Raw genomic sequence first — 24,146 nt, forward strand, 5'->3', positions numbered from 1 at the left:
GGTGAGTCAGCCGTGAGGCAACGAGTGAATGAACACAGCTGCATGTAGCTTGGTCATGCGCACCGTCGCAATTCAATCTTTCCTCGCTCCATCCTTTTCCACCTGTTACCATCTATCAGCAAGAAACTCGCCGCTTACCACCGCGAGCTCCACGTCCATCTGAAATATCCAAACATCAACAGCCATCGACATGGCGCACCAGCGTGAACGCAAACCGGTACCGGAACACGGTCGAGCCCTGCACGAAAAATTGAAGGAACCAGCGGCTGCACCATATCAGACAGTAGGTTCATCGCGTGCTGCTGTCCCTGTCTTTGTTTCCCCCACGCCCGCGGCGGTTGTTGGAGGACGGAAGAACATTCGTGACGGCGTCGGAATGATTGATCGCGCGGCCCATGGGCTAAAATCGGAGGATTTGTACTTCTTCGACCATGGCGAGAAAGACGATGGCGATGGCGAGCAGCAAGACTCGCAGTATGCTGCTGTTGTGTCGAGCGCTGGAGATTCCCAAGTGGCCGACGGCCAACCCTCATGCACATGCGGACCAAAGTGTCCATGCAAACCTGCCTGCACGTATCAGATTCACAGCTGCCCTTGCAAGCCTTGCGTACCGAGAATGAAAGGCAACAACAAGGGACCATCGCGCAGCTTCGAAGGTGCCCGGGCTGACAGCCCTCAGTACACCTCGGTCGGTACGTTGCTGATGAACACCTCCCCTCTTATGAGACGCTTGTACTGACGTTGCTTCTTAGGGTACACTCGCAAAAAGACCCAGCGCGAGCTCGAAAAGACGCTGCCAGATCGCGGCCTCGGCGATGGCACGGTCTCTGGACAGGAATCTCAACGCGCTCGAGTTCCCCGTCGCAATGACACCAAGATCGCCACCACAAGTGCAGAGCCACTTCAGCTTAAGAGACAGCGTGCGCCGACTATCAACACCGACCTTGCCTACGTACCACCAGCTCCAACGAAGACACCCTCTCGTAAGCAAAAAGATACGACGCCTCTCGGATTCTACGGCACCCACGGCTCGCACTCAGGACAGCGCTATCCCACATTCACCACTGGCCCTACTCTGAGCCAGAACGGTATTCCCACTCCTCCTGTCTTTACAGCTACACCGGCCACCGCCGAACCGGTTCAGTCTGGCGGACCCATTGCCCAGACACTTGTCCAACTGTCATCCTCTCCTCCAGAAGTCCAGAAGCAAGCAGCCGAGCCGATGTCGCGCGCACCTCTGCGGCTGAGCTCTTCTGGAGCCACCGCTGATGGCGAAGATGACGAGCTCGACAGGTACACACCGTCGCCACTGAGCGCTCCGCGACAGAGACGGCAGCAGTGCAACAAGACCCACGCTGCAATCACCGGAGAGAACATCACAGGCTATTCAAACATTGAAGAATACTCGAGAACTGAGTCCAGCGAGTTGAACGAGGTCCCAGAAGCAACATCGTGTGCAGTGACATATCCAGCAGTACCACGATCGACCAGCGACGGGATGTTCACTGCGGGGGTCTTTGCATCTACAGTCACCCAGAGCTTCCCTTCGGCGCACGCCGGCAATCCTCGTGATCCGGAAAGCATCGCGGACCAAGCAGGCGTCCATCGTGAAGACCGGTACGGTTGTGAGAATGACGAGCGCGCCACTGCGATCGAGTGTGCTCCTATGCGTCACTCTTCGCCCGCGAGCAGTGGCCGTGGATTCCCTCCGCCTCTGCCACCGCCACTTCCGCTGCCTGATTTCATCGCCCCACGCCCTGCAACCAAACAGCGCTACGTGTCTGCTGGAGGTACGGCCAAATTGGAGGACCGCCCAGAGATCACCAACTTCGTTCTGCCACCAAGCGTCACTCCTGGTATCTCCATGCAGAGAGATCTCTTGCTCCAGTGTCTCGACAATGTGCCAAAGTTCGCAACGCCAACTCGCAGCATGACGATTGGAAGCCCGATACCCATTCGAAACAGCGAGGAAGCGTTGGGGGATTCCAGCACGCGATCTTCKTATGAGGATGGCTTGGACCAACAGGGCACAAAGCGTGACCGTAAAGAAAGCGGCTCCAGCCAGCGTCTGGCGCGGTTCAAGAGAGTCTTCTCGTTTGGAAAGGAAGGCAAGGACAATGAAAGCAAGGAGACATCACCGGGCCAGCAGCTGTAGATGGAAAAAGAGAATTACGAGGTATCATACTGGCGAGTTATCAGCTGCATAGGACGGTGCAAGGGTGGAAGCTGGTGATGTTGGGAAGATGTCGAGCAGTCTGAATCCAGACACAAGTGATGGATCTGACCCAGGTATATGGGATTTTGAAGAGAGAACACGAGGCCACCATGTAGATTACAACAGAGTCTACAGGAGCCTGTCAGAAAGCGAAAAGTCCGAGTTTTATGTTGACTCTGCTGTTACAGTCGATATCCCATGTAATTGAGACATTAACTTGTTGAGCAGTGCGGTTTGTTCTGCCGCAAAGATCTGACGCCGCCGAGATGGAGATGGCTCGGCGCCTTGATTTCTATAATCCTTGCGGGTGTCACGGAGATGCGAAATTGGAAGTGGAGCGGGATTGCCGAATCCTCAAAATTTGATTCTTCGCGGTGCGATTTTACTATGGAGATCCTCATGGTTTAAACTGGTTCAGAGATGCCTTCTTCGCGTCCGTTGAAGTAACAAGGAGGTGTGCCGAACGCAGATATCATGCTGCTCCAAGTGACCACCTTCGCCCTTGAGCCCGGTGAAGGGAGAGCTTGGGCAATCGACAGGAAGACAGCTCATCTGCTACACGCTAGGCTTTCATCATCTGCGAGACTGTCAGTTTTGAGGACACGGGGGTGTGAAGGCGCGGTGGGGACGTACAAGTGTTAAACACTGGAGGGTTCATACCAGAAGAAAGGCAAGAGGGCGAAGTCGAAGTGAAAAGATGTTCGCGAATTGGCGGCGCGGCGCGGCCCGACGTCTGAGTCAGCGACGATGTAGAACTCCCGCCCTTGGCTCCCAAGGCTCAAGCTAGGCTCATGAACAACCAATCTATCGAAGGCGATATCTAGATTGTCGTGTCCAGCAATAGACAATCTTGATGCTGTTGCGACTTCGCAGTCGAACTGCGCTCAATCGGCTGCATTCAAGATGGCAGACTCCAAAGGGTCGAAATCACGGACTCTTTTCGCCTCTCTGGAATGGCCAGTCCGGAGCCAGACATCTCACATCCTCTCCCTCTCATAACAGTGTGCCACCTAAAGTTCTGGAAGAATTCAAGAAGACTTTGGGATTCCCTGCCGCAACATGTACCCTCAGACAGCTAGCCGAAGAATCCTCTAAAAAACTTGACGATCAGATCGTACTGCATGGCTACATTGGCGCCAGGAGAGACGCATCAAAGTCGCTCACATTTGCGGAGCTCCACGACATACACCTCAGCTCAGTCGTTCAGCTGGTCTCAACGGCAACCAAAGGAGAGGAAGGAAGTGATGCCCCTCACCAGATCCTTCGTTCTCTCGAAGAGCACACGCCTGTGGCTGTATCAGGCACAGTCAAAGCACGCAAAGCACCAAAGCCTAGCAACAGCGAAGGTGTTCAATCACCTGTCATCACGGCGGTTGAAGTCAAAGTCGAGAAGATTACAGTATTGAATGCATTTCCCAGGGACATCATCATGACCCGCGACACAGTCTTCTCGCCGGAGCAGCGTCACTTGCAGATACGGAATGAGGGTACAATTCGTCATGCTCTGGCTTTTCGGAGTAAAGCAGCTGGCATCATTCGAGATGAGCTTTGCGCCAAGCACGACTTCTTGGAGATTGAGACTCCGCTCCTGTTCAAATCCACGCCCGAAGGAGCGAGAGAGTTTCTGGTTCCCACACGGTCATCTGGACTTGCTTATGCTCTACCACAAAGCCCGCAACAATACAAGCAGATACTGATGGGAAGTGGCATCCCTCGATATATGCAGATTGCAAAGTGCTTTCGTGACGAGGATTTACGAGCGGAYCGCCAGCCGGAGTTCACCCAAGTGGATATGGAGATGGCATTCGCGACTGGCGAGGACGTTATGAGAGTGATAGAGTCTGTTGTTCTGCGACTGTGGAGAGAGCTTCTCCGAAGTACCGATCTGCCCGAGAAGTTCGATCGGATAACATACGATGAAGCGATGTCAAAGTACGGCTCCGATAAGCCTGATCTTCGCCTCGGGTCTGAGATACAGCGCATAGACTACATGCTTCCAGTGGATCTTGTCAGTAAGATTGGTCCACTTGACGAACCCGCCGTCGATGTCATGAAGTTCGCAATAGCAGACGAACCACAGCAGACCAGGAACTTTGTAAATACATTCATGGACTCGCCCGATGCCCTTCCTTTCATACAGAGTCCGGATGGACAGCCTGGGATTTTCATCGTTGACTCGCGAAAGCCACTTTCAGGATTGCACCCCTTTGGCTTTGAAGCCACCGAGCATCTCGAGGAGACTTTGCAGTTGGAGGATGGAGATCTTGTTGTCATACAGGCACGCCCGAACGTTCCTTTCTCGGGAGGCTCCACGCCGATTGGGAATCTTCGTCTGGCGCTTCACAAAGCTGCTGTCAAACAAGGCCTGATTCCTGCCCCCACTGGGTTTACGTTCACCTGGATCACTGACTTCCCCCTGTTCAGCCCCACTGTCGACAACGAGCCCGGTCAGGGGGGTGCCGCTGGTATAGCATCAACCCATCACCCTTTCACCGCACCAAAGACACCAGAAGACGTCGACATGCTCCTCGTGGATCCACTGCAGACCAAAGCAGATCACTACGATCTAGTAGTGAATGGCGTGGAACTCGGCGGAGGGAGTCGTCGTATACACAGCGCACAGATGCAAGAATACATCATGCGCGAAGTCCTGAAGATGAGCAGCGAGCGAATGAAGGACTTTGCACATTTGCTCGAGGTATTGCGTGCTGGATGTCCGCCACATGCGGGTATGGCGTTGGGCTTTGACAGACTTGTGGCTGTGATGCTAGGCAAAGAGTCTGTGAGAGATGTCATTGCATTCCCCAAGAGTGGGAGAGGGGAGGATCTGCTGGTGAAGAGTCCGACTAGAATGACGGCAGAGCAATTGCGGACGTACCATCTGCAGCTGGCGGACTGAATAGACTTCAGTAATGCGTAGTGTTGTACCTATAGATGTATAGTAGCGGGCCTTTGGTATCCACGAGCGGTGGATGGGGGTTTGCAATGACAAATAGAGACAGGTCTGGCCGACCGCATACACTTGTTCCCCATATTCCGAACCTTGAGTTATTGAAACAACTGTGAGGTTCAAGTCCACGAAGGAGCGGTCTTTTCACACATCCCAACCACGCAGGCACTCGAACTCTTCTTCCGAACGAGGATATCATCATTAGGATTCCTCTCGATGTTACTGCGTAAGTGACGCGAAGATAGTCTTTGTGACACTACCCCAACCCTAACCCTACCGAAATCCCTGGAGCACCGCGGGCCCGTGAAGTCGAAGGTCGCCGGCTCTCCAAGTAGTACATCGACGAGAATACTCGCTAAGAGGCACCTATAAGCACATGAGAAACAGCCTGAAGGAGAGCTAAACGTCTTATCGAATGGAGGCAACACGTCTTCTTGGTCGTGCTATCAAGCTCTAAACTGGAATGATTGCTATCAAGCCCCCAGATTGACATGCACCGCCTTGCGGTTCGTGTAGCTCTCCAAACCCGCCTCACCTAGCTCCCTCCCAATACCAGACTGCTTCACACCACCGAATGGGATCCTGACATCCGAGTCCTGACTCGAATTGATCCAGACCATGCCGGCCTCAATCTTCCTCGCGATCCTATGAGCCTTGACGATATCCTTTGTGAATACTGCAGACCCAAGCCCGTAAGTGGTGTTGTTCGCGAGCTCAAGAGCTTCTTCCTCGGTCTTGAATGTCACCACCACCACGAACGGCCCAAAGACTTCCTCGCGGAAGATCTTCATACTATCGTTGACGTCTGTGAAGACGGTTGGGGTGACGAAGAAACCCTTTCCGGTACCGACGTTCTTGTACGCCTCGCCTCCCATGGCAAGTGTTGCGCCTTCCGCCTTTCCAGCTTCGATGTAGGACAGAACTCGTTCGTATTGAGCCCTGGTGACCTGAGGTCCTTGGAAGGTTTCGTCCGAGAAAGGATCGCCGACCTTTGAGGTCTCGGCGACTTGCTTCTTGAAGGCTTCGATGAACTTCTCATATATTCCTTCTTGGACTAGAATACGGCTCGTAGCTGTGCAGATCTGGCCTTGGTTCGACATGATGCCAATATGAGACCACCTCACCGCTTGCTCGAGATCGCAATCATCAAACACGAGCAGTGGACTCTTGCCGCCGGTTTCGAGCGTGATGTTCTTGAGGTTGACGGCCGCCATCTTCATAATCTCACGTCCCGTGCCAGTGGATCCAGTAAAGKCTATTTTGTCCACCCCCGGGTGCTGCACCAGAGCTGAGCCAGCGACTCTGCCATGGCCATTTATAATGTTGATAACGCCTGGTGGGAAGCCTGCCTCCTTGACCAAGTTGGCGAATACTAGGATTGAGAGAGGAGTTTGCTCGGCGGCCTTGAGTACGACAGTGTTCCCGCATGCAATCGCAGGCCCGAGTTTCCACGCAGCCATGGCCAAAGGATAGTTCCATGGGACTTGAAGATCGTTAGAGTGTGCAGCAAGACACTTGGAACGACTTACTGATCTGTCCGCAGACGCCTATTGGCTCTCTAATTGTATAAGCCAATTTCGCAGGGGAGGTGTCAATGACTTGGCCATGGATTTTGTCCGCCCAGCCGGCGTAGTACTTCAAGCAACCGGTCACTTCGGAAAGATCCTCATTGAGAGCAACGGAATATGGCTTGCCTGGATAGAAGGATTCAGCAGGTCACCCCGAAGATTTGACCCAACTTGGCCCACCCACCGTTATCGAAAGTCTCAATCGTAGCGAGCAGCTCCTTGTTCTGTTCAACCAGACTTGCGAGCTTGTACATCAATTCTCCTCTTTGCGACGAATCCATGTCTCTCCACTCTCCTTTGAAAGCTGCTCTTGCTGCCGCAACCGCCTTGTCCACATCTTCAACCTCTGCGGCGTGTACAGATGTAATCTCGGATTCGTCTGTAGGGTTGATGGATACGATCTTGTCGCCTTTGCTGGATGCCACCCACTCATTGTTGATGAAGAGTCCCACGGGCTGTGTATATTTCCTGCCATTGGGAGCAGTGAGCTCGACACTAAGATCCGACATGCTGCGAGAGGATGCAGCTACACGCAGCTTGGGGATGGATGTGATGGAGGGAAACGGCAGTCTTGGGCCTTTGGAGAGGAGGAGAGCAGAAAGGCGAGGGAGCATGGCGGGAGAGATGTGAGAGCTCGTAGCGCACGGCAGACCTACCTCTCGCAGCTATTACGTGAGCCCCGACCCGCCGATTGAGCTGAAGTGGGATGTTGCTGTTGCTGCTGTGGTGAGGGAGCACAGAGATAGGACGAGATATGATCGCCCGGCTACGAGGTCTGGTTTGGGTAGGCCTAGCCGAGACAGGCGGTCCAAGGCCCGGTCGAGCCGGTGAAGTGAAGTTGAGGGTTGCCGCCCTACCTGCAGCATTTCAAGATATTGTACTTTCGACTGTAATAATCACACGTAGAAACGTTTGACTCTCCGTAAGGTTGCTCCTTTTTTGTGCTTGTAGCCGCCTGTTCGCGAGCATTGTCCTCGATTCACTCCCTACACGGAGAGTCGGCAAGCTTCAATTTCACCGGCCCTTGGTTTAACATCCCACATCTTCTATATTTACACCATCTTCATTGCACCTTCTTGATCCATCATGGCGGAAGAAGCAGAGGCAGCGTCATATCTGACGAGCCTCCTGAACAGGACGCTGCACTTGCACACGACAGATGGCCGCATGTTTGTGGGCCAGATGAAGTGTACCGACAACGAACGCAACATTATCCTGGCCATGACCCACGAATACCGCCAACCTTCACAATCGGACGTACGCCTCGCAGCTGAAAGACATGAAAGAAAAGGAGGCGTGGGGACTGTGAAAGTGGACATGAAGAAGAGATTTGTTGGGCTGGTTGTGGTCCCAGGACAGTACATCACGAAGATTGAGATCGAGAGCTATTCTTGATGCAAGATTGTCTTGAGGGTTTACGACCGCAATATCTCGCAAAACATGACAGACCACGACTTTCAATCTTGGATTAGTTTGATTGAAGAAATGCTGCGAAACACCGCGCAAATCAAGCTCTGAATGAAAGCGGGCAAGCAAACATTGCAGCTACCAGCTTTGCGGAAACCACAAACATCACAACACCACCTCTCAAGCACCTTGCAGGACGTGCACCATCGTCACCTCAACAACGATGTCTGAAGATATGCAGCGTACGGCGGCCGCGGCGCTCCGCACCATCACCCACGCACGAATTGCTTGCACCAACACGATTCACGAACTGGAAGTCATAGACAACCTGACCGATGATTGGAATCTCGACAACGCTCAACTCGCGACAGATTCGCTGGAGATTCACCTGCAAGCCGAGTTCTCAGCCAAAGAGGCTTCCACTATTCTCGAAAACCTCACCGCAATAATGACCACCGGCAGAATGGCTGTGCTACAGGAGTGGCTATGTATGGAACTGGAAGTCAGGCGTGAGAATGCTGTGGCGGCCGCACAGGCCATCATTCGTGTCCTTATCAACCTCGAGAAAGCGGTCGACAACGATGAGCTGGGTCTCGTGGAGATGAAGCGGCGAGCGGAGTTCATTGTGGGAAAGCTGGAGAAATTGGAAGACATTTTGGCCAAGCTTGCGGTAGACTGGAGGGTAGCTGTTGAGGCTAGTGCGATCCCTCGCAAGACTGAGGAGGATGTTCTCAGGTATGCGAATACTCTACTGACCAGCTCCCCCATGATATCCACTGACTTGTTTCCTAGCCCTCGCGCCGCTCCCGGCATGTGAAGATGTCGACTGGCAGTATCACAGACGCGAGTGTTTGAAGACCAATCATTGTCGGGGCAGTGTTGCCTCAATCATTGATCTGACAGCGGGATGGGAGCAGGGATTGAAGAGCAAGTGTGGCCAAGATGTGCAGAGCTGATCGGATGCGACTTGGAAGATGAGCTGCTCAACGGGAGAGGACGTGTCATGGAGATTTGCTCAAGCAGACATTCTCCAAGCCCAGTGCATGAACGAGACCACGTATCTAATCCCGAAACGTTCAAACTCCGTTCCACACAAGCCACCCTGCCTCATCCAGATCTCTCCCAGATGACAGAATTCCCCAAGTCATATTCAAGCCCTCTTCTTCCTCCCTCCCACGACCTCTGGCACTTCCCTTTCCTTCCCAATATAAGCAAGAGCCGCAATCCCCAACGCAAACAACCCCACATTTCCCCAAACCCCAATATCCATCGCAACAGTCCGATGCGTAGGAAGTTTCCAATGCTGATACGACCCACAGCCCGTGGCGAAATGATGCAACATGGTAATAACAATGACAGCTTTCGCATAAGGCTTCTTGGCTGTAATCGAAACCGACGAGTCCGTCAACGACGAACCGGTCATGGATTTCGGCAAGGGAACGGCATCTGAGATGACGAGCAATATCGCCGAGAGAGCGAGGAGGCCCCAGGCATCTACACGAGTGGTGTAGAGTTCCAGGTCTATGATTATCCCAACAACGAGTCAAATCGGTCGAAGACGGAGAYGGTGGAGGGTTTTCTCGGATTACTTACCATTGGGATCAATACCTCCTTGTGCCGGCGGCCTGAACCACCCACAGACTGTCGCGGGATCGATTGCTCTGACCGTACCACGTAGCAGGTACCAGAAGCTCGTCCCGAAACAGTACGCGTGAAAAGGCTGGTTGTTGGAGGTAGCTGTTAGCTTGCTGGACGGTTATAATGGTCAAAACCGATGGGACCTACGTTGACAAGTGCCCGGAGAGACATGTTCAGTGTAGTTCTTCTGTTTTTGAGAGGACGTGCAGCAGTTGGTATCTTGGAGTGTGAGGAGAGGTGACCATCTGAACTGTATCAGCTGTGGGGGAGCTTGGATCTCGCAACTCTTACGTCACAGTACAGTTTACATGGGCCCTCGCAGCGAGATCTATGTGAAACTTGTTGTTGAGATGTTATTAGATTGGTATTGCCAACTATACAGCTCGCTAGTCTTCTTGTGAGTCGTTCGTGCGTTGTCCAAGTGAATGGGACGCAAGTCAACAACGCACAGAATCCAGCATTGGGGAGTAAAGCTGAATGCTTCTCAATGGTGCTGAAGTCCGCTTCCCTCTCAGTCCAGCTTCTTCCTTCATGCCACCCCAACCCCGCAGCAGCGTCAAAAGTGAAGGAGACTCCATCGAGCTCAAGCGTTCATTGCGCGAGCTCCAGATCGTCATCGTCCTCCCTACACTCAAGCTCTGCTCGTAAATGTGTCAAATCTGGGCCGTGTCTTTCGACATGGTCCGGTTCGAATGAAAGTAAGTGTTGCACAACTTGGTGCGATGCTTGCCGCTCGGCAGTGATTCTGCCGTCGTCTGTAATATTCGTGGTCGTGTCTTTCTTCTGTGAATGATTGTTGTGGTCACGGCACCCTTGTCAATCCAGGTCCCCTACCAGCACTTGGTGGAGGCTGGTGCCCAGTGTCGTCCCCGTTCAGTTTTTCCAGAGGTAAGATTTTAAATGCATAGCGTAAAAGGTCGGGTATCAAATCGGGTATTGTGTTGAAGGTGATGTGAGAGACGTGAGAACGCTGCCCATGTCAATCCATGTCCTGCAGTCAGCACTTGACTTTACAAGGACTGGTGCCCAGCGTCGTTCATATTCGTAATAAGAGGTGAAAAGGGGCGAGGTGGGATGGTCCTCACTCCAGAGATTAACTCCAGAACTCCATTAAGGGCAGCTCACATGCTGCCCATGCTCAAAAGCGCAGCAACGGCCGTCTGCTCATCCAGTGTTTGGCCGGCGGTGTGCATGCCGTGGTACTGCACCGGGACAGACGACGAGTGAGACGGACCTCCATTGGCAGAAGGTCGTCTGGTCCAACTCTTGGACGCCCAAGGTCCATTATACGGGATACTGACGGCCCGATAGCTCTGCCGAGGCATCATGTTGGGAGTGGGCAGTGAAGCCTTCCGCAACGCATCGACGCCGACTGCAGCCCAGTCCTCGTCGTCAGTCTCGTCGTTCGTGTCTGAAGAGTCATCGGATGATACTCCATCCAATGACATCTTATCGGCGGCTTCCTCAAGAGGATCCATGTCCATGTCCGGCTCATCCTCTTCCCGAATGCTTGAAGCCGTCCAACTACCCCCCGAGTACTGCTCCCGGTACTTGGCAGGTAGCTGCGCAGCGTGCATATGGATGGCGGAGTCGCTGTGAGACATGGCATAGCTGCCTTGCTCACTTCGGGGTGGCGATAAGTGGCCCTCGTTGAATGAACCTAGGCCAGAGTCGCGGAGTGAGCCTTTGACATGAGCATCCCACCGTCCCCAGCCAGTCTTGCAAAAAGCGACGCTCCCGTCAGGCCCGCCACCAGCTCGGTTCTCCAAAGCAGCGACAACGATGCGCCTGGCCTTTGCTGGAGGTATGCTGGAAAAGCCAGGGACAGTCTGAGTCAGCTCACCCATGACGTGTCGTATTGGCCGTGGACCGTTTCCAAGCATTATGCCAGGCAAGTGGTGCTTGGCCAGCATGGAAGGCGTTATAGTCGCGGCGCCATCCAAGCTAGATAATGCGCCTCGACTGAGGGGCGTTCCGCTGGGTTGCTTGTTATCCTCCACCATGCCTTCCATATCCATATCGTTATCATCGGGAGAGTAAGCAGCCGAACGGCGTGGCCGGGGGTCCAGCTCCGGAGACACGGAGGTAGGAGGAGTCAGCAGAGCGCTGGCGGCCTTTTCAAAGTTGGCGGTGCCAGAGTAGTCGGCGACAGCGCGCGCATTCGGAATGGCGACCGAGGGAGTCTGCGAGGCCAAAGCCATCGCGATGGAGGAGGCGAACGCCATGGAGTTGATGTTGCGACTGGAAGAGCTTCCCTGCGACGCGTATATGAGTCAGCTTGAGCTCCGAGCGGCGGCGGAGTGGCGTGAAGGGTGGAGCAAGTGGATGAGGAGGGCAAGTGCTCGGGGTGATATCGGTGCAAGGGTGTGCGATGCGCGACGWACTTGACGGGTCAAGAAAGCCGAGCRCGCGTTGATGTCGAGTGTGTTGATGGACTCTCGATGCAACGAAGCTATGTGGCGAGGTGGCGGCGATGTCTAGCGAAGCAGCGAGTTGTTCGTCGAAGGTGGTGCGGAGGGAGTCGTCGGACAGTCAACAGCGGGGCTTCGTTCTTCTTGTACTAGGACGGTAAGGTACAGTCAGGTATTTCGATGTGGTGGGAAGTGCTTGTCGACAGGGGACTTGATGTGACTGCTTCCTCATGCCTCTGCTCTGGCGCACGCGGCGCAGCGATTGGCCCAAACTAGTCTTGGTCCTTGACAGTCGATTTGAACGGCCTCTGAAACCACACACACAATCGGCCATCGTATCCCTAGTTACCTACCGCGCACAATAGTTGGCAACGATGGCGCCGTCAATCCATCGATGAGATGCCCCTTCTCGTCGATGCTGCCCTTCCACACACCGCATCCTGCTGTTCTCGAGCAATCTGATGACCATCGTCGCGAGGYGCGGAATGTTGGTACCCAGGTACCTCTCTCAAATCTCGACTTCTCGGACCCCATGCCCGCCCTATCGCGCACTTGCGCTTGTCTGAGACGGGAATCCAGCTATCGTCAGCAGGCCTCGCCTTTGGTCCCACTCCAGTAGTGAATGACTCCACCTGTTCGCACCCCCGCTTCCATGTGAGCGTGCACAGCGACGCAACGACGTAACGTAGGCCGATGCCGGGAATCTTGCTCTGCGTCTGCTCGCAGGCTTGCGCACCAGCTCCAGACCAGGAGCGGCCTGCTTCAGATACACGTGCGTGCATTGGCCCTGGACGCTGGACTGGTGCTCGGCATCTTTGGCCAGCGTGCGTGTCCTCGCTTTCGTCATCAACAGCGGAGAGTTTCTCGCCGTCGAAATTCGTCGCTCCACGTTGCTTGCCGTGCCGCGCCGCGACGTGCTGTATCGATCACGTCCGCCGACTCCCGAGCGAGCCGCGGACTCTCTCGGACAGCTAAGAACGTGGCGGCTGTCTGTGATGTCTGTGGATCGCAAGCTCCGTCGCGGTTGCAGGGATTCATCATTCGGCCGTTCAACACTTCAATCAGTTGAACATTTATCCCAATTCGGGATCCGACAGTCCGAACCACATTACGACGAGACGTTCCGACACCAGTTTCGTCTGGCAGCACGGTGGAATGATGAGGTTGCTGTGCATTTTATGCGGTAACTGTGCCCACCACCTGAATGGAAAACGAGCTCCCGCGCATCGATTCCGAGGGTTGTAATTCGTGGTGTATCGCTATGACTAGACTTATCGCTGATCACAACCAATCATTTTTCCCTAGCAGGCAAGTCGACTACTGCACAATGATCATCGATATTCCTGGTCCTCAAACATCGCGAAGACTAGCGCATCACACTACGGTGACCGAGGTTGCCTGTTGTCGGTCGCGGAAGAAGAGCGGGCCCTCTCAACATCACCCGATACGCAAGTTCCAAGGTCTCTTCCAAGATCCGATATGAATCACGCACAAAGAACAAAATGGGTCTCGGTCATACACTCCGAGGCTCCTGTCGGTTTGCGTCGGTCTTGCTCTTCATCCTTGCGATGTCACACCATCGTTGCGCGTCGCTCTGCACGCCAGCAGTGTGCTTCACACTCCAAGTCACCRTCCCGCCCTTGAGTGACGCGACCGTGTAGGCATAGGTGCCRTGGGACCAGCGTAGTGATCGATGCTGCGTCCTGAAAAGTGAGCACCTTTGGGGAACGACAGCAGTACACCGTTATGATCCGTCCCAAGCAAGGTCTCCTTGAAAGTTGGAGTGCGCTGCCAAATTCATGCGAGCCTGAGCTGGATATGTGAACTCCCGTTGCCTTTGACCTGACCAATCAACAAGTGTTGCATATGCCTTGTGCGTTTGCGAACATTGACGCGATCGTATGGTAAGTCCATTTACTTACGGCATGTCTCACGCTGGACCAAGCACAAAACATATACTGCTCTCCACGCCGCGGTCATCTCTAGAAGCATTGGATGGCTCATGAACGCCAGAGTCTCAAGTCGGAGGATGGAGAAAGCCAAACGATCAAGTGAGTGAATAGTCTGCTGCGGCAGCGTTTCTCAAATCCACGATTCTCATTGCATTTTATGAAAGCGTTGAAGATGCAATGTTGGACCTCGACACCATCGGACCCAACTTGAGCCAAGCCCCTCCAGCAATCGATACGATCGCCACAGGGCCATGGCTGCCTTGCTAAAGAGGGTCGCGTCAGGGAAATGGCATCCGATACCTCATCACCTTTCGACGGGATGCAACGTTTGGACTTGGATGCGAAGGGTCCTAAAACGCCCGGAAGGTGACATCAACCACTAATGAAGGCTCAGTTAACCAATGCCTTACCAACACCAACGGGACAGAAGGTGCTTCGGAGCAGACCGACTCAACATCAGCGACAAGAAGTCGAGCTGGGAGTCATCATCACTGTAATGTGACGAGCAGGGACGGTGATTGCGAGCGGAACCGTCGGACGCTTCATGGCGTATGATCATGGCGCTTGTATGCATCTCGTTTGATGTGGTGGTTGCCGAGCTCATGATTACGGACAACGTGAGACTTCAAAAGGACTACAGCACAGGGAGACCAAACGAGCGTCCTTGAAGTCCAGAGGTCGAAGTGTTGAGCTCATCTGATTAAAAAGTCCACACGCTCATTGCGTTGTATTCGTGCTTTTTCTTCCTTTGCTAGTCTGTGCACTTCTCCGACGGTGAAATTGCGAGTTGTGACCAAAACGCACCCAGACCCGCGATTGAATGAGGAGGCCTGTCCTCAAGGTGAGCCAGTGGGTTGGATGCTATCGACTTCACCTGGCAAGCTTTTAATCTGTAGGACGGGCGGCTTCTTCAGTTTACCTAGCTCGGCTTGGCATGAACTATGAAGTGAGTTCTTGGTTCAAGGCATAAACTTGAAGACATGCTTCGGTTACAAGACTCCACGTCTATCAGCACTACATGCTGTACGATATATAGAAGGCTCGACCGGAGAAGCTCAAATCTTAGCGCTTCCTTCGCGCTAATCCAGAATCCCAGATGCTGCGCGTTCACGGCTCCTTGTGGCTTGTCCCGCAAGGAGAAACGACTGGCCGCAGCATCGCGAGGCAGATATTACGCTGCGACGCCCTGTCTGCCTTCCATCGTCCTTCAAAGAATAGCATATACTCAGCTCACCCGACACTTACGGATAGGATCATATTCCACGCAAGAGCTTCGAATAAATTACCACAGTCAGGCTTCAGGATGACGAATATCAAATCCATTGGATTTTTTGTAGCAGTCGGCTTCGCAAGCAATCTTCTGTAAGCCATAATTTTCTACTCACAAGACTACACAGTCGAGATTTGCTGAGATTTGCTGATCTCCGTCTTAACAGGCTGAGTTGGTTGGGAGTCGCCAATATTCAAAATCGTCGTGTCCCTCGGTCGGTCTGTCTGTCACGAGATGCAGACGACGTATGCACCTCATGGGTAACATACAACGCGGACAAGGTCACGTCTGATGATGAAAACGAAATCGTACGGTACTCCGTCGAATGTGCGAAAGCAAGAACCAGGTCGCAGCTCCAATCCACGACTAGTGGCAATGGCGTTCTCTTCATCTGTCTTTAGCAACGGCAAGGGTCAAATGAGCCTCGGTATGGGATGGCTGGCTGGGTCTGGGAGATATCAGAGCGTATTGGCAACCATCAGGCCAGCTGCGCTCCTGAACGCACAATCTCGCCGACACTCTATGTACGACATGAGAGAGGCAACTCATCTATACTCAGGTACCTTGTGATTCTCGTCCGGGTCGAAAGGCATCCATAGTGTCTTCTTGAAATCAAGTATCTCGGATAGTCAGCTGGGAAGGCYGTATGCAAAGCAGAACATCGCTCTCAGACCGTCTTTCAAAGCCCGTTCTGAGCGCTTTGATGTTCCGCATACCAGTCTGACTAGCTGCAGAGTGGTGAGTCCCTCTCAGCCAAGGTTCGGCAAGACGGCTGCGTGGTGTGCCCTTTGAATCAGAAGCAGATGCTTAGTCGTGGGTCCAAGTTGTAGCGCCTCTTCGTAAAGTATACTAAATGTCGATAACAGCAGGCTCTGATATGATTCGAAGTCAATTGGCCTTTGGGAGTGTTCGGATAGCTCCTTGATCGCACTGATTCGACGCGTCCTCGTCGGCCAACTTCCGTAAACTATGTCAACGAAGTATCATCATGAGAGCGACGGCGGTTGCAGATCGCTTGACTCTCCTTCATCTCGCTCCGCTTGACGTGCTGATCAGAGTACAAGTCAGCAATAAGACGAAGCATTCCTTTCCGGACAAGCGCAACGCAAAATGTGTAAAGATTTCCGAGACTTGAAGCACTCTCCGCGCGTATCATGCGAGGATTCGTACRCCAGGAAAATGGTGTCGATTGCAGTGGATAGAGGCTGATGTTGGGGGATTCGGGAAGAACAACCCCTGCAATGAAAGCGCGGTCGGGCCCGACGACTTCACTCCTCTTCTCTCCACATTCACTACAATGCCTCGACCCCGTACACTTTCAAAAGACCACCAGATGACCATCCTTAACCAGGCGTAGGGCTCCATTATGGACTCTGAAGCATGCTCGATGAAAGAGACGGAATGTATTGGTTCACCTGAGTTCACCCCCGGGATTATGGCACGTCTGACGATCGACGTTGCCGTGCGGATGTATACATCGCCATTGCGCCTTGGAAAGATTGGAGGATCAACTCGGCGTTGTCAGGATACTTCCCCTTGAGTGACATCAATGGAGAAGCTTCGAAATRTCCAGTGGTGTACAATGCTACGGGAATGGAATGGCTAGCCTGGTAGGCATGCGACGCACTCGTTCCCAAGGTGTGGCATAGTAGCCAGGTCGTGCCTTGAGCAGTTCAACGAGGGATCGCTGATCCCGTGACTGTTATCGGTCATAGTCTGAGCGACGAAAGTCCATGGTCTTGCTGGCTTCTGCTGATGCAGAAGTTTACTGGCTGCGTGAAGACGATATGATCAATAATCACCATAACCTGTTAGTACGTTTGGATATTTCTGGCCCGGCTTTTCCAGTGAACCTGATGATTCCGGTGCGGCAACTCCAACATGATCGGAGCTTGGCTGGCTGGCTTGCATTCGTTGGGAGGGCTAAGTCTGAGTTCCTGGCCCGGGACTTCCAAGACGCCTCCATATCAGGATCTTGACTCCTGCACGGCTCTGGTAGTGCTTCGCCTTCGTCGTGGAGCTCAAAATGGATCATCCATCCTTTGGAAAATAGGTAGAGGCCAAAATCACGCAGCTTGGATAGATGCTATTGTCGCTGCTCGGACATCCCAGAGTGGCCACAGCAGTCAATGTAGGTAGCAAAACCGGACGATGCCTCCTTCCCTCAGATACTTCAGACGGTCAATGGACAACAGACGAAAGTGCATTGCGCTCGCCGCAGGAACATGCTGCTGCAATGCCTGAGAATTGTCCTGCACGTAGTATTGGCGGCGGGCGGAGCATTGGCCCCCTCTACCACGGCTAGAACTGGCTGAGCGTCGTACCCCTCCGTTCTGCGGAGATTGCTGCCGTCGTCACCGTCTGTACTATTGGTCATCGTCGCCGCGGTCTTGGCGTGTTTCCGCTCCCGCTCCCGTTCTCAAATTCCGTCCATAGTATTCCGTGACTCCGTCCTTCTTCCTTTCCTTCTTTACAGCGCACACGAACGAAAAAACCCCCGCAGTACCGCCCGCGGACCTTCGACGTACTCCAGAAACAACCCGCAGTACTGCCCTGCGAACTCTGGAGGGGCTCCACAGAAATGACCCACAGTACCGTCTGTGATCTCTGCGGAGTCGTGCCTGTCACGGGGAGGAAAAACAGTTGAGAGCCGAGGCCACGGCGGAGGTGTGAGATTATTAAGAGCTGCTGCGACAGCTAATGAGTTTGAGAGAGCAGCGATTGTGCTGACAGAGTGAGAGCTACCAGAGCGGCATGTGCTCAGTTCGAATGGAGAGCGTTTTGTGCTCGCGAATACTGGAGAGCGTTTTGTGCTCGCGATTACTGGAGAGCGTTTTGTGCTCGCGATCAATGAAGAGCGATTGTGCTCACGATTTATATGACTGGGAGAGGCGCCTGTGCCTGAGGAGGATGGCCAGGGAGGAGCGCTTGTGCTCGAGGAGGAAACAAAAGATCCACGCGGAGCCGCGGCGTCGGTTAGTGGCATATACCCCCCATCCCCATTTCTTTCAAAGGAGGCGCTGTCAAAAAAAGAAAAACAAAGATGCGAAGCAAGAGAGAGGGAAAGCTGTCGGGCAAGACAATGTCGGATGGTCAAGGGGACCGGTCGGTGGGCTACTCTTTTTCCTACTGGGTTTTGAGGAGGGCTGCCAGGAAACGGGAGTGTGTGCGTGTGATTGGAAAGCGACTTGTGCTTGCGTGAGACGAGAGATGCAGAGGCGACTTGTGCCTGTTGAGGAAAAAAAAAAGAAAAACCAAAAAAACCAAAACCAAAAAGAAAAAAGAAAAAAAGAAAAAAGAAGAAGCAACATGTGTTTGAGAGATACAGAGGCGACTTGTGCCTGTTGAGGAAAAAAAAGAAAGAAGAAAAGAAGAAGCGACTTGTGGTTGAGAGGAGACAGAGGCGACTTGTGCCAGATGATGATGATGATGATGAAGATGATGATGAGGAGAAGCGGTTTGTGCTTGTTGAGGATGCGAGGAAAGCGACTTGTGCTTGCGAGAGACGAACCGGAGAGGAGCAGCTTGTGCTTGAGGAGGAGAAGCCCATGACACGGTGAAGGAGAGACAGAAAACAAAAAATGACAGCGCGCATCCAAAAAAACTTCCATTCCCTCTCATGTTCTACAAACCAAATGCCTCCTCCCAGAACCATACCTCCCTCCCTTTCCTGACCCAAGGCTCAACATGACCTCGTACGCTCCTGCTGAGGCTCTTGGGGCCGCACACCATTATAGCTACCCTCTCGTTCCCACCATTGGTAAAGGCTTGCTCGACAGTCATCGCCAAGTCTGGCCTTCCAGCATGAACATCCACATCTTCAGAACCTGTCGCCGCCGCCCCAGCCTTGTCCGGCGAAAGAAGCGTCTTCTGCTCCTCCATCTCAATCCCTTCATCGCCCGGTACTTCATCGCCCTCTGCGCCACCGACTGCATATTTTGCAGCCAAGCCAGACGCAATTCCTTCAGCATCCCGAGTAACATAGAGCTTCAGTCTCTCCACAAATCCTTCCCTCTCTTTATCATCGCTAGGCAAAGCCCAATCCACGTCAGCCATTGATCGTGCCACCCAGATGAAGCTGACCTTCTGTCTTCGATAGCTGCCCTTCCCAGGACTCAAGTCCGCAAGTAGCTGGCGGTACAATGGGACGATGAATGTAGCTCCGATTCCACCAGCCACAAACAGGACTCTATCATACCCCATCAGTGCATCTGCGTGTGTCGTCAAGCCGTAGGGACCCTCGACCGAGATGCTCTGAGTTTGTTCCTTCCTCATGGCAAGCTTCGCCGTGTTCCCGTCCAAGATTCTTGCTAMAAACTTCAAGTTCCCATCGATCGAGGGTATTGACGCCACTGTGAAAGGGTTGCTGCGGAAAGTCCGCGACAGTGGGTGTCCTTTCAGAGAGATGTATGCGTGCTGTCCAGGCTGTAAGGCGGAGCTTTGCCCACTTAATGGGATGGTGATGGCCACCAGATCCGTGCCTGGAACCTGGCGTATACTTCCTGCAGTGTATGTCGTAGTGGCGAAGAACCGCAGAGCAACATGGAGGACGTAAATCGCAAGCGTCTCGTAAACATATACCCGAACGTGATGGACGTGAAAGTAAAGAGTTGGGAGTAAGAGCACAGCAAAAAGAACATGCACAGCGTAGAATATGCGGTAGCTCCAATTTCGGACAGGTTGGAGTGCCGTCGTCACGATAGCCGTAAAAGCGATGACGGCAAAGATGCCGCATAGAACGTAGAATTGGACCAGCTTCGATATTAGTAGGCTCTTCTGAATGTAGAAATTCAGATACAAGGCTGCATGAGCATACATCAGGACCGTCATGATACGGCCGAGGATCTGATGCAGGGAGATTAGGGATTCGTGGGATCTTCGCGTGAGGAGTTGGAGGGGGGAGTATGGTGTCTTGAGAGAGAGCAGGTAGTGGAATGGTAGCTGAGATGATACCACGGCTCCAAGACGTTTGGTTAGATGCAAGTAGTCTATTGCTCGATCTTCAGCGTAGCTCATGGTGTGGAAAAGAGATCAAGGTGACGAAAGGACCTTTAACTCACCATCGCCAGTTTGACAGAATGAAAGCATTGTTAGCCACACAGTCCAAACGATCGCGCCGAACAGCTCTCCTTTCGTCCCGAGCGGTAAGCCAGCGATATTGAAAGAATCACCGCACCACCACAAAAAGGTCTGCCATCTCCTTGCCCAAGCTTTGGTGCCGAAGCGTTGCCCCGACTGAAGTTGCTTCGCGTAGGGAGAGCTCGGGGTCTGCTTCAATTCGCTCTGTCGTGGCAAATTTCGTCTCAGCCATGATGCTAGATGGAAGATCTGGATGGCCAGGACAGGCGCGAGAACTGAAAGCTGAGCAAACTGGCCATACCAGTCCAGTAGCTGGCGGCGTAGATGCTGCTCTTCTTCTGTCAGATCCACGAAGCGGTACATGATTCCGGAGATTGCGTGTCCAGACCCAGTCCCGCCTGATCACGTAGAGACATCAGACCTTCATATCGTTGGCAAGCACCTGCAGTCCGGAGGATGTAAGGTGTACGAGGTGCATCACGCAACAGACGTTAGTAGGTAGGTACGCACAGCAGTCTCAAGCATACGCAATACACAGATACATTATACCGATTAGGTAATCGGTAGAGTGTCCCACAAAAAAGCCGCCGTCTCATCATCACTTCACCTTGATCAGCCCCACCTTGTCAATCAGTTCCTCTGTTCCTCACGACTCCCAACTCTCCGACGCAAGCTCCTCACAGCCGAACTCAATGATCTCACCACAGAGGTACCCGCCTCTTCTCGCTGCTTGACCGGCGATGTTCTCATATCGTGACAATCGCGCTCATCAAAAGCCTCCATCTGTTTCTCGGGTTTCATTTCTGATAGAGCCAAGCCACCGATGCCTTTCAGAAAGTCTTGATGAGGCTTGCTTCCCAATCCTCTCTTGACGGGAGAGGTGTTGTCGATGTGCTTCTTGGTCGGCGGCAATCGCATACGGGGTGGAGCGATCGAGAGAGGGTACATAGCCTTGCCTGGGCTGTCGAAACTTGGGCGAGGCGGCGCTGCGTACTCGCGGGTGGGAGGTGAAAGGCCCATAGGGCTGATTGGTGAAAGATCTTTGCGGCTGGGCGAAGCTGCCACGATGTCGTCGACGTCCTCGCCAGGTAGACTGACACCAAGCTCGCGGAGTTGCGCTACAGATTGTCAGTTGCCGTGTTTGTTGTGACATGCTCGTTGATCCGTACTGCCTGTACGACAATGGTACTTGAAAGTCACGTAGGGTTGATCGAGCGCATCGATCAGAGCGTACGTATACATCTTTCTTGGCTCGCCTTTTTTCATACGTCCAGACGTCGATATGCTAGCAGTCCTGGTTAGCAATCATCTTCATCCAAGCTCAAAGTATCTCCATACTTKAAGCCGTTTTGCACTTCATCACCTTCGCCCAACGTAAACTTCTCAAACTTCGCCGGCTCCCTCTTCCGTGCTTTGCTTCTGAAGACTTGAATGTCGAAGCTTCCGCCGCGTCTCTGGCTGGAGTCGGCATTCTGGAAGAAGAATGCTCTCTTCTCCAGTACACGCTTACCGTGGAAGTCGGTGCCGGCATCGAAAATGCCGAAGGTGACTCTTCCGCTATGCTCCTCTTCGTCAATACCCCAGCTGAGCAGGCAACGGCCTTTGACAAAGAGTTTGAAGTAGAAGAACTTGGTCCCGGCATCGGCGGTCACTGGGCATGCATAGTTGATCCAGAACTGAGAGCCAGAATAGATGGGAACGTAGACGGCGGCAACGCGAGGCGGAGTCGGGGCGCTCAAACTCGACGAGGATGTGTCACCAACGTATTGACGCTTCGGTGGGGTGGCAGGCGTCGATGCCAACGGTGGAGAGAACTCAGAGATGGGGATTTCAACTATAGTAAGCGCCTCATATTGTGAGGCGAGGGAAATGGATATGCCTCGACACGTCGGCATTGCGCTACTTGTTCTGATGGGTRGTTGTTGTGTTGTAATCAGTCGGAAGGCGCAACAGAGGCACTTCGCTCCGCTTCAGCCAAATCTGAACTTTGACCCTGGGGAGCATTGCACGTGAAAGTGAAGGTTACTACTAGGTACTGGCGCCCCATGAAATGAAACGACGACAACGCTCGCGCACAGGTTGCTAGAGGCACAAAGGTTCGCAGCCTTGCGGAGAGACAAATTGTTCATCGAATAATGTCTTTTAATCGCACTRTCGTTGTTGCAGAAAGTACAACAATTTTAAAGGCTGCAAGTAGAGCGGCAATCTTCAATTCACCGGGCCACGGTGCAAGAATAACCGGATTGAGGCAATCTTTGTCTCAAGATACAGCCGATTTTGGGCGGTGTTGATTTCGCCCCCATTCAGGGATGTCCGTGAGCGAGCGATCACTAAGACACCCACAACATCCTCGACTCAGTAGATGGAAGGAACCATTCTCGCTCTCCCCGCGATAGCCTCTTGCCCAAACTTCTCTCGATACCACTTCCTAGTACCATCGGCGGTGACCCCAAGGTTGACCACGACAAAGAACAAGGCTGCGACGAAAGTCCAGTTCAACCACTCACCCTGCGGCGCTGCCAGTATTGATAGGGATGTGTAGATCAGGCACTCTGCAAAGTAGTGAGGAGTGAGAGATATGTGGAAGGCTGGGTGGTCAGGCAGTCTGTATTCGGATTTGTTTTCGCCTTTGGGCGTCTTCTTCAACGAAGCCAAGTAGGCGTGGCAATCGTGCTGCATGCCGGAAGATAGTATGAAGATGAGTATACCAACAATGGTTCGTGGGTTGGGACCTGTCAGAGTGAGATCGTTGATGGTGAACTTGTGGCTTTGAAGGGTCGCTGAAGAACGTTAGGCATATGTCTGTTCGACGCTGCGACACCAAGCACTCACCGACTCCCTCAATCCACACTGCAAGCCCAGTCCCGATGTAGAACAGTACGCCCAGTACCCAGTGCCCGAACCACATCTTCGACTTTGAAGGTGTAGACAGGGTCAAGCATTCCCAAAGCCTCCGACTGCCTTGTGCGAACATCAACAACCACGTAACCACGACCTGCTCAAACCTCATAGTGTTTCCATGGGATAAATTGCGGGCGACGGCACCGAAGAACGGGCCTTTCAGCATCACCTCCGATGCCCAGAAAAGCGAGGAGAGCACAGAGACGGCATAGAAGCTTGTGAACCAGCTGTGGGGAACACAAATGCTCCCGGCCTTGTCCAACATTACCAGTACGAAATTCGGGCCCTTCTCCGACTCCTCTACACTCTTTCCATCATTCTGCCGAGCTGTGCGAGGGCCGTAATCAAGAAAGCGGGCGCGGAGTGGAGGAACAGAGGCAATGACGAGCACCTACCTGTCCATCAGTCTTACCCCCTGCTACAACCGTCCGTGACCGTCGCTCACCAGCAGCGCGCAGATGATGTAGGCCAGACGGAGCAGTAGAATGGCGTCCATCGGCAATGTTGTCATGTCTGAAGCCAGATGGTGTGTCGACTCCCCCTCTTGCTGAGCTCCCCGGCGTACCGAGATGGAATACTCACGCCCTTTCGTACGCTCGTTTGCGCAGGCCGGCCGAGATTGGCGGTTGATGAGTGGATGGCAGTGGCTGCGGATACAAGGGTGCTGTCAGTAGCAGGGGTTGCGGTGAATTTGTATGCTGGGGTACTTTATATTTGTGGAGATGCCCATCACATATTCTATTTTATTGTCGCGT

The 24,146-nt window shown here is 53.2% G+C and overlaps 11 protein-coding genes; 4 read left to right on the forward strand and 7 right to left on the reverse strand.

Annotated features, from left to right (window-relative positions):
• Positions 1-190: 190 nt before the first annotated feature.
• On the forward strand, positions 191-2,155 carry RCC_06440 (uncharacterized protein; the record flags this gene model as incomplete). XM_023771703.1 has 2 exons in its annotated part: positions 191-692; positions 753-2,155. The coding sequence occupies 2 exons, from the start codon at positions 191-193 to the stop codon at positions 2,153-2,155; spliced, it is 1,905 nt and encodes a 634-aa protein (XP_023627471.1).
• Positions 2,156-2,629: 474 nt separating this feature from the next.
• On the reverse strand, positions 2,630-2,767 carry RCC_06441 (uncharacterized protein; the record flags this gene model as incomplete). The annotated part of the gene is made up of 1 exon (XM_023771704.1): positions 2,630-2,767. One exon carries the CDS (start codon positions 2,765-2,767, stop codon positions 2,630-2,632), a length of 138 nt encoding a protein of 45 aa, XP_023627472.1.
• A 301-nt stretch (positions 2,768-3,068) lies between these two features.
• On the forward strand, positions 3,069-5,114 carry RCC_06442 (related to aspartyl-tRNA synthetase; the record flags this gene model as incomplete). Its single annotated transcript, XM_023771705.1, has 1 exon — positions 3,069-5,114. The coding sequence occupies one exon, from the start codon at positions 3,069-3,071 to the stop codon at positions 5,112-5,114; it is 2,046 nt and encodes a 681-aa protein (XP_023627473.1).
• A 524-nt stretch (positions 5,115-5,638) lies between these two features.
• RCC_06443 (probable aldehyde dehydrogenase) lies at positions 5,639-7,347 on the reverse strand (the record flags this gene model as incomplete). XM_023771706.1 has 3 exons in its annotated part: positions 5,639-6,648; positions 6,695-6,859; positions 6,918-7,347. The coding sequence occupies 3 exons, from the start codon at positions 7,345-7,347 to the stop codon at positions 5,639-5,641; spliced, it is 1,605 nt and encodes a 534-aa protein (XP_023627474.1).
• Positions 7,348-7,819: 472 nt separating this feature from the next.
• On the forward strand, positions 7,820-8,128 carry RCC_06444 (uncharacterized protein; the record flags this gene model as incomplete). The annotated part of the gene is made up of 1 exon (XM_023771707.1): positions 7,820-8,128. One exon carries the CDS (start codon positions 7,820-7,822, stop codon positions 8,126-8,128), a length of 309 nt encoding a protein of 102 aa, XP_023627475.1.
• Positions 8,129-8,363: 235 nt separating this feature from the next.
• On the forward strand, positions 8,364-8,957 carry RCC_06445 (uncharacterized protein; the record flags this gene model as incomplete). XM_023771708.1 has 2 exons in its annotated part: positions 8,364-8,875; positions 8,933-8,957. The coding sequence occupies 2 exons, from the start codon at positions 8,364-8,366 to the stop codon at positions 8,955-8,957; spliced, it is 537 nt and encodes a 178-aa protein (XP_023627476.1).
• Positions 8,958-9,290: 333 nt separating this feature from the next.
• Positions 9,291-9,949, reverse strand: RCC_06446 (uncharacterized protein; the record flags this gene model as incomplete). XM_023771709.1 has 3 exons in its annotated part: positions 9,291-9,661; positions 9,734-9,860; positions 9,926-9,949. 3 exons carry the CDS (start codon positions 9,947-9,949, stop codon positions 9,291-9,293), a joined length of 522 nt encoding a protein of 173 aa, XP_023627477.1.
• Positions 9,950-10,899: 950 nt separating this feature from the next.
• On the reverse strand, positions 10,900-12,003 carry RCC_06447 (uncharacterized protein; the record flags this gene model as incomplete). The annotated part of the gene is made up of 1 exon (XM_023771710.1): positions 10,900-12,003. The coding sequence occupies one exon, from the start codon at positions 12,001-12,003 to the stop codon at positions 10,900-10,902; it is 1,104 nt and encodes a 367-aa protein (XP_023627478.1).
• A 7,032-nt stretch (positions 12,004-19,035) lies between these two features.
• On the reverse strand, positions 19,036-20,853 carry RCC_06448 (related to ferric reductase; the record flags this gene model as incomplete). XM_023771711.1 has 2 exons in its annotated part: positions 19,036-20,399; positions 20,472-20,853. The coding sequence occupies 2 exons, from the start codon at positions 20,851-20,853 to the stop codon at positions 19,036-19,038; spliced, it is 1,746 nt and encodes a 581-aa protein (XP_023627479.1).
• Positions 20,854-21,120: 267 nt separating this feature from the next.
• RCC_06449 (uncharacterized protein) lies at positions 21,121-21,510 on the reverse strand (the record flags this gene model as incomplete). Its single annotated transcript, XM_023771712.1, has 1 exon — positions 21,121-21,510. One exon carries the CDS (start codon positions 21,508-21,510, stop codon positions 21,121-21,123), a length of 390 nt encoding a protein of 129 aa, XP_023627480.1.
• Positions 21,511-22,845: 1,335 nt separating this feature from the next.
• Positions 22,846-23,902, reverse strand: RCC_06450 (related to 3-oxo-5-alpha-steroid 4-dehydrogenase; the record flags this gene model as incomplete). XM_023771713.1 has 3 exons in its annotated part: positions 22,846-23,270; positions 23,323-23,782; positions 23,837-23,902. The coding sequence occupies 3 exons, from the start codon at positions 23,900-23,902 to the stop codon at positions 22,846-22,848; spliced, it is 951 nt and encodes a 316-aa protein (XP_023627481.1).
• Positions 23,903-24,146: the final 244 nt, after the last annotated feature.

Source organism: Ramularia collo-cygni, assembly GCF_900074925.1.
Source record: "Ramularia collo-cygni strain URUG2 genome assembly, contig: RCC_scaffold09, whole genome shotgun sequence".
Lineage (NCBI taxonomy): Eukaryota > Fungi > Ascomycota > Dothideomycetes > Mycosphaerellales > Mycosphaerellaceae > Ramularia > Ramularia collo-cygni.